Raw genomic sequence first — 8,897 nt, forward strand, 5'->3', positions numbered from 1 at the left:
CTCCATGTTCGGCCACCAGACCGGTGAGGACGGGTGACCTCTCCTTACCCTGGGCTGGCGAGAGCTCTGGTTTTGCCCAGCGGGCATGGCGGGCGGCGGCGGCAGCGGCGGCGGGCCCGTGGTTCCACGGAGAACCGCCAGCCAAATGCAGCGAGGCTCGGGGGAGCTGCAGTCCACCCCCACCGGGTTCTGGAAACTCCAGTCAGACCCGGCCGGCGCAGGGCATGGCAGCATAGCGGCGGGCATCGGGGCGCCGGGTTCGCTCACATCCGCATCGCTCGCCACCAGCATGGGCCGCGGGCACTCGGGTTGCCGACGCCGAAGCCGCGGACAGTGTCCAGACGCAGAGACACGGAGCCGATAAGGAGGGCGGGGGGGGTGGTGGTGGTGGTTGGTTGGTGGGTTTAAGCTGCGAAAACGCTTCCCTCCGGGATCCTCCAGGTCGTTCGCTCGAAGAGGCTCAACTCCTCGTCTCCTGGCTGCCGTCCATCGCCGTCGCCGCCGCCGCCGCCGAGCGTTTTCGAGAAAAATTTAATCCCACGAGTTCCACATCACGGCCCGTCACTCCCGGGCAGCAGATGGAGGAGAGTGTGTGTGTGTGTGTGTGTGTGTGTGTGTGTGTGTGTGTGTGTGTGTGTGTGTGTGTGTGTGTGTGGTACAGGGATCGGAGGTAGGTCTGGTTTCACTACAGACACACACACACACAGAACAACTGACAGCGTCCCTCTCGTCGGTGTCCGGTGCTGCTCTGCATACAAATCCACTCTGTCCACATCCCAAAAACACACGCCGCTGTCCCAGAGGGCTGGATCGTCCGTCTCTCCCTCCTCCCACCGCCCTCTCTCTCTCTCTCTCTCTTTTCTTCTTCTACCCTCCCTCTTCACCTCCCTCTTCACCTCTAAACACCCGTCTTCATCACTTCCCGGCGTCAGTTACTTCATCCCTCCTTTTTCTCTCTCTCTTGTTTGCTTTCTCTTTCTTTCTTTTCTTGTTTTTGTAACTCAATCTAACTCCTTCCACATCGAACCGGTCCGACCATCAGCCACAAATAAACGACTGTAAAGCGGAACTCCGGGGAAAAAAACCAAAACAACAACAAAAAAAAAACCTCCACACTGAACATCACTGAGGTCCAGACACGAAGAGGAGGCCCGTCGGCAGCGGTTCACAGTCCAGATGAAGATATCGCCTGCTGATAGGCTATAAATCCTCCGTAGATCCCTCTCGTGCTGCGTGGAGAGGAAGCCTGGCGGCCGCACGTGCTCTGCGTGTGCGCGCGTGTGTGTGTGTGTGTGTGTGTGTGTGTGTGTGTGTGTGTGTGTGTGTGTGTGTGTGTGTGTAAGCGACACAAACACAGTGACAAAGCTGTGATCCCAGGCGCTAAACTTTACAAAAGCCAGGCCCTGCCTCCACCCCTTCCTCCCCGCCCCACCTCCCACACACCACCCACCCCCCCCCACCCACACACACTCAGAGAGGAGACAAACAAAACAAAACAAACAAAAAAACACACACACACAAAAAAAACAAAAAACGAGAAAGAAGCCAATTTCAAGCACAAAGAGAAAAAGAAAACATTTGCGTTTGCTGCTGTACTCTCCCTGTTTCACTCCCCCCTCCCTCCCTTCCTCCCTCCCTCCCTCCCTTTTTTTTTTTCTTCTTCTCTGCTTTAAGAGAGGAAAATGTAGAGGAGAGGAGGGAGGATGATAATGACAGAACGTGGAAAAATCCAGAGGAGGAGGAGAAGAAGAAGAAAGAGACGGAGAGCGACGCTCGTGAAAATTACAACAACAACAACAACAAAAAAAAGACGGCTGCTGCTGGATGTCAACTTGACCTCTTTATCCAACCCGTACTCCCACACACACACACACACACACACACACACACACACACACACACACACACTCGGAGAGAGAGCGAGAGAGAGGTGACCTCGCCCACCAACCCGCACCGGCAGAGAGTTTCTCACCAAACAGCCAGGCGTCCAGGAGACGTGCGAGAGCGGCAGGCAGGTGACCATGTTGCTGCCGACGACTCTCCCCCTCCGACGCTCATCTCGCCGCTAACACATCCGTTACCGATGAGGTTAGACAGGTTTCACCTGCCGCGCGCCGGGGCAAGTAGCAACTCGACTGCAGAGAAGAGAGGAGCTGCTGCCGCCGCCGTCACACACACACACACACACACACACACACACACACACACACACACACACACACACACACACACACACACACACACAGAGAGAGAGTCCGTACCCTCTGGATACGCTGCAACGTCGCAGGCAGAAACACACTCTCGCAGGCCTGAATAGTTCGCACACGATCACGGAAGTGATAAAATAAAATAAAAGTAGCCCAAGAGATCGATATGAAACACAATGTAAATATCCACAATTACAAAGTAGTGATTTATGGTTTTATGAACTACTTATTTAAAAAAAAAAAATTTTTTTAAGTCTGTTTCTTTCAGATCAGATACACACATCTCAGGATTTAACCTAATTTGTGACACTTTTGGTATATCGGGCTTTTTGTAATAGTGGGTTGTCAGTTTAAAAAGAAATACACAACAATAATAAGAGAATAGAAAATTACAAGCGAGATATGATAAAAGAAGTTGTTGTTTTTTTTTGTTTTTTTTTTTCCCTTCTTCTGTGAAGTCAGTTATTCGCCTCGGTGCCCTCCAGCGCTTCAATATTGCACTTTTCTTCTTGCGACTCGCAAGAGACTGAAAAGTTAAAAGAGATTACAAAGAGAAAAACAAATGAATGGAGGGAGACGAGTAGGAGATATCCTGACTCTAAAAGGTTCCCCGTGGAGGGTTGGACGTCTGCGGAGTGCGGTGGAGCCGAGTCGGTGTGTAATCTAGCAGCGTGTGTGGGGAGGACGCTGCTCATACAGGTGGGAGGTAATGTGGCCAGATATTACAGGCTAGTAAACATAGATGTAAACAAGGCTGGATGGAAAGTACTCGGAAAATAAACTCTAGAAGGGATGATACGTTGCAAAGTGTTTTACAATTTGCCTCCCGTTCACACACACACACACACACACACACACACACACACACACACACACACACGGCGAGCGCCTTTAAGGTTCCCCCTGAAGTCCAGATCTTACACTTCCCATGGATGCGACACAGTAGTCCACGTCCAAGTAACAGTCATGTTCTCCATTCATGGAGTGTATCGATGATAAATGAGCACATCTCCCGGGTAAGAAAAGGTGCGTTTACATCTTATTTGGATAAAATATTTATATATAATATTTATCGAACGACTGGTCACACCAGACCGAGCTGAAATGCCAAAACACTGAAGTCTATCGATTTCAGCAAACGTGTTTTATCGCTTACGAAATCAAACTTTACTTTTGCAAAAGGAAGACCGAGTTATTGATTTTTTTTTTTTTTCCCAAGCATCATACGGTCTCACTTTTAAAAGAACCGTTTCTGCGAACATACCAGACTAGGTGGCTCTACACTCCTCTTCATCCTTCGGTTTAAATAGTTTATTGAGTCAGCATGCACTTTCACTGATACACACAAACACACACACACACATGTGAACACAAAGGCTGCTTCCCCCGCGCGCGGCGCGCACACACACACACATTCACACAAACACACACACACACACACACACACACACACACACACATTCACACAAACACATGCCACATGTCCCACTGAGTCACAGCTGAGTATAAATACACCCGGCTGTGTAATTATGGTTCCTCTTAAAGTCAGAATAAGGCTCTGGCTATGTGGGGGGGGTTTCTCTTCTCTTCTGCGGTTCGGACCAGAGCTCCGGGTTTCGACGCACCACCGGGCGGAACCGTGAGGTCCAGGAGGAGGACCAGCTCTCCTCCAGGCCCTAGTGGTGGTGGGAGGGGGAGGGGGTGGGGGGGTGGGGTGGGGGGGCAGAGAGGAGACCACACCCGGTGGATCTCTAGTGGAGAGCCAGACGAGGGGGTTTAATATCTGGAAACACACCACCGTTCCGGTTCACAATGGCAGCACTGAGGTGGTGGTGTGTGTGTGTGTGTGTGTGTGTGTGTGTGTGTGGGGGGGGGGGGGGGGGGGGGGGTTAACAATACCAGCTAGTTTTGCCGAGGAGGGGGGGGGGGGGGGGGAGACGCCTAATTTGGAAACAAAAGATCTCTGTCTGTCTATCCGTCTGAGACTTGAACAAAAACAAGGAGGAAAAAAAAAAAAAAAGCCAAGACGAGAAATGAACAAAAAAAGGCATCAAGTTACAGTTTACACGAAGGACACACGTGAAGAGCCGTGACAATAACACGCCTCCGACCGGTGACCCACACCGTCTGCTGCCGAGGCTGAAACCTGCCCGAGCAGGCCGACGGATACGCATCCATCATATCCAGCACATTGGGCCTCATGTACATCGTCGCAGCATACCTTCCTTATCTGACTTGCATGAGAGGGATTGTTGAGTAAACACACGCCCCCCTGGAGACGACCAGACTTCATATTAGGAAAGTTTCTTTTTTTTTTTTTTTTTTTTTTAATAACCTGCCAGCATGAAGTTCCTGAAGTCAGGAAATCAAAGGCTGTTGATGTCGGAGGAGCGATGGCGCTTCACCTCCTGCCCGACCTTCCGCTGCTCTCCGATAACAAACCCATCAAGTGGAAAGTGAAACGTGAAAATGTCTGAGGAGGGAGGTACCGGGCAGATTAGTTCAGCGATATATTTTAAATCCTCCTTCATGCTCATAACACGACCGCAGGCCCAACAGATTAACACACGGAGGCTTCCCTCCACCCTTTTTTTTTTTCCTTCCCCTTCCTCGCAAGACAAAACAAAAGTTTTTCTCCTCACGCTGCGTCTAGACATTAAAATGCGGAGCTGCGAGAGGGAGAAACGAGCCGAGGGCTCGACAGGAAGCGCACAGGAAACAGAGGAGTGAGATCTCGGTCGGCGTGTCGCAAACAAACCGGACTGCAGACGCAACGGCGGGGTGTTTTCTCTAAACACGGGCCGAGACCATTCAAGAGACGGGACAGAGTGAAGGTCGCCCAAGGTCAGGCCGGGTTTGATGCTCGCAATGAAACTCATAAATTTAAAAAAAAAAAAATACAATAAAGCCAAGATAGAGAAGGAGAACTTTACTAATACTGCAAGTCTGAAGTGTGGAAACTCTTCAGGAAAAGTGTCCTAGGCTCAGAGTGTGAATCCGGTCCCCCTACTGGTGACACGGTCACCGACACTGCTGACTCAACATGTGGCGCCGGAGGTGATGAAGCAGCACCCACGCGAAATATCTGTGTCATCACACTGTTGGTCTAAATTAATAAGTGATTCAAAATATGTGTGATGCACAGAAACCTCCCAGAGGGGTCGACGGTGGAGAGCTGAAGTCATGAGACGAGCGGCGGATGTGAAAGAGTCATCATTTCTTTCGTATTTACGCCCCAAAAATAGTTTTATTTTTGCTTTTGTCATTTTTTTTTTTAATTCAAATGAGTTTTCACGCTGAATCTTTGAGAGGGGGGTCACATGTAAAATAAATTCTTTTCAAAAATACTGATATTTACTGTAAACATTCTCTGTATTTTTAGAAGTAGAAGTGTAAAAAACAAAAAAAACAAAAACCTTGTAAAATGTATAAATCTGCGGAAAAAAATGAAAGATATTGCAGAAATATCGTAAAACTACATAATTTAATCTTTTTTATGGAGATACAAAGCAAAATCTGCGAGCATGTGTGGAGGTCGTTTGAGTGTCGGTACAAATACAAATAAAATTCATTTTGTGACTTCTGTGTCTCACTGCTCATTAAAGTTATGAACACATAAACTTTGTCTAATGTGTGTGTTAGATGTGCTCTAAAGTTAGAAAACGTTCCCTGTTTAAAATCAGGAATGATCTGATCAGAGAATAGTAAATAACTTTATACACTGGACACTTTTCCAAACTGCTCCTTGTATAGATCCGCTGATCAGCGAGTCGATTACTCCGTCGAGACAGACATTATTAGTAATCTGTCAAAGTGGATTTCTTTGAAAGCTGCAGCTTGGGTGAAAAAAAAAAAAAAAAGACAAAAGAAAGGATGTGGCTGTTCAAAGCAGGTTAATTTTAACCCTAATCTCCAGTAAATCCCCATGGCACAGAAGCTATAGGCCTATTTGGCAGCTCTCGGGGGTGCAGTTACCAGCCAGTGGACACTAGAGGGCGACGGCGACACAGAGTCTGACGGCAGATGGGTGGAGAGCAAAAGGGCGGAGGGCAGCACACGTATAGCTGCACAGATCTACGACAATAGGTGTTATGAGGTCGTGTGTGTGTGTGTGTGTGTGTGTGTGTGTGTGTGTGTGTGTGTGTGTGTGTGTGTGCGGGGTGAGCCGGTGCAAGGCGTTGACCTTACGACCTGTGGTCGTAATTCGGTCACTGATGGATAAGAGGAGAGCGGGATGGAGATCGGAGAGGTCACACCTGTTGTGGGGCTCCCAGGTGCAAACAGCCCCTGGAAGCCCCGGAGACGATGGCAGGTGGAGTCGGAGACGAAATGTGCAGGGGTCAGATGTCCCATCGACCCACAGCTGAGGGGGAGCTGGGTGGTCCTACGTGCACCCCTCCCTCCCCCCACGACTGACCAGATACAACAACAACAATGCACGGCTCACTTCTGCAGACCAGAGGATTAAAGCAGCCCACCTGACTGTGTTCCTCTGCGGGAAGTTAACGCATTATGCATGCATTCTTTACATGTGCCTACTAATGTGTGTGTGTGTGTGTGTGTGTGTGTGTGTGTGTGTGTGTGTGTGTGTGCGCGCACGTGCAAAGTTTCCGCTGCCATTGGACGCCCACAGTTAATAATTACTTCCATTAATGGTTAATCTGATGATTACTGTCTCTGTTTTTCATCGTTTTGCACCACAACACCAGGACAAGTTTGCTCAGATTCTGGTTGATTATTTCTCTTTTTTTTTTTTTTCATAAAATGTCAGAAAATAGCAACGAAAAAACACAAGATAACATCTCCGTGTCTTTTTTTTGTCTAGCAAAAAAAAAAAAATGTTCTTACTATCACAGACAACTAATAAAACCTGGGAGGAACTTTAGGAATATAAAACAGCATTTCAGTCTTTTGCCTGTTACTGTATTGTTGATTGACAAATCAATCAGTCGACTCATCACTTCAGCTCAATTTGTAATCGCAAAATGCTCTTAATTATTGACATAAAATCACAGACCATAATTTAACACGCAACAACTTCATTGATCATAAATAAACTGTTTAACTTATTTATCAAGCAAAAATGCTGATTTCTGCTTCTGGGAATTTGGTTATTTATGTATTTGTTGTAAATTAAATATTAAATATATGTGTTTGGGACCAGTCGGGAGGGCGGGGAGGGGGAATCTACAAGTCAGGAACATCAACAAACTCCAACATCGGCCGATGAACATGACTTAATGTTTAATCAAAAGCAATTTGAAGATGTCAAATTGGGCTTCGGGAATTTACGATTACGTGGCCGATTTATTCATTCATAAATCCCCCCCCCCCCCCCCCCCCCAAAAAAAAGCAGGCGAAGTCATTGATAATGGAAACACGTGTTGCACACTCAATGTTGGCTGCTCCACCAGCTCAGAGGCTTAAAAGGGCCATTTTAGATTTATAAGATTTATAACACAAAAAAAAAAGAAGCTGTTATTGGCCGAGTCAGGATTGTAGGTGTGTTCCTGCTGCTGCATCCCCCACAAGGGAACGTGGGCTACATGAGTCAGCCAGCCAGCCAAGCATCGACAAAAAAAAAAAAAAAATGGATGGAGAACATGGAGGGGGCGGGGGGTGTCGACAGATGTTGAAAAGCAAACACCGGGGAGGGGGGCGGGGGGGGGGGGGGGGGGTACCGAGAATAACAAAAATGAGGGAAGAGAGTGATCTAAAGCAGAAACCAGAGTCAGGATGTTGAGCAGGAAGGAGACACGTGTTTACTCGGAGATCTGATTACACTTTCCATACATCTCCGCTCTATCGTTATCTTTTGTAACCGCCTTTCTTGACCGACTTCGCTGCAGCACATTGATAATGATGAAGGTTCAGACTTCTGCGCGACGGATACAAGACGTTCTCCCGGCCACCAACACACACCGTGAATTATTAAACGCTCTAAGACATGCGTGCGAGTGTGTTTAACCCCGTTTCATAACCTGCAGTTATATCCTCAACATGCCTCATAGTCATGGGAGACCAGGCCGTATCGCATCATGTGATAAAATCTGTGTGTGTGTGTGTGTGTGAAGGACAGACAGCTCAACACACACACACACACACACACACACACACACACACACACACACACACACACATGTCTTGTAGCGCACTAAGTGGAGAGATGCTGCTCCACTTTAACCTAATTAGCGGGGAGTGGCTCCTCCAGCCGACAGCATTCTTCACGTTCAGGTCAAATCCGCAATGAAACAATCTGACCTGAAACTAAACTAAAAGACGAAACCGCAGCTTTTCCTGATTGGTTTCGTTTTTGTTTTTGTTTTTAAACGCGCGGAGCTTTTAACACATCCGTCTCCAAAATGTCTGCTGGTATTAAACACAAAGCGCAGCAGAGGCTGGTGATGATGTCGCTATGTTTGCAGGTAAAGTTTGTAAGAATTAAAACCAATTTGGGACCAAAAAGTGTTTTTTTAGGTAAAAATGCGTGTTGGGGAGGGGGGGGTCAACGTTTAAGGTACCAATAAATGTGACTCGCACCCCACAGGAGAAGTCAGAGGATCAATATGATAAGATGTTTCACCGAGAACATTTGATATTATTTAGCTTCTTCTGGCGCGAGAAGGAAAGTCGGGGAATCATGAAAGTCATTTAAACTCCAGCTGCTAGTATGGCTGGAATAATCACAGC

The 8,897-nt window shown here is 47.7% G+C and overlaps 1 protein-coding gene across 1 annotated transcript in view; it reads right to left on the reverse strand.

Moving 5' to 3' along the window:
* Positions 1 to 1,289, reverse strand: part of arhgap23a (Rho GTPase activating protein 23a) — a 33,559-nt gene extending 32,270 nt beyond the window's left edge. Inside the window, 1 exon segment of the mRNA XM_069165401.1 lies at positions 49 to 1,289. Within this exon segment, the coding sequence (XP_069021502.1) occupies positions 49 to 291 (243 nt within the window). The 5' untranslated portion in view covers positions 292 to 1,289.
* Positions 1,290 to 8,897: the final 7,608 nt, after the last annotated feature.

This window comes from Embiotoca jacksoni, unplaced genomic scaffold, assembly GCF_022577435.1.
Source record: "Embiotoca jacksoni isolate LCO1_2020_lvr unplaced genomic scaffold, fEmbJac1.0.p SCAF_34, whole genome shotgun sequence".
NCBI classification, from domain to species: domain Eukaryota; kingdom Metazoa; phylum Chordata; class Actinopteri; family Embiotocidae; genus Embiotoca; species Embiotoca jacksoni.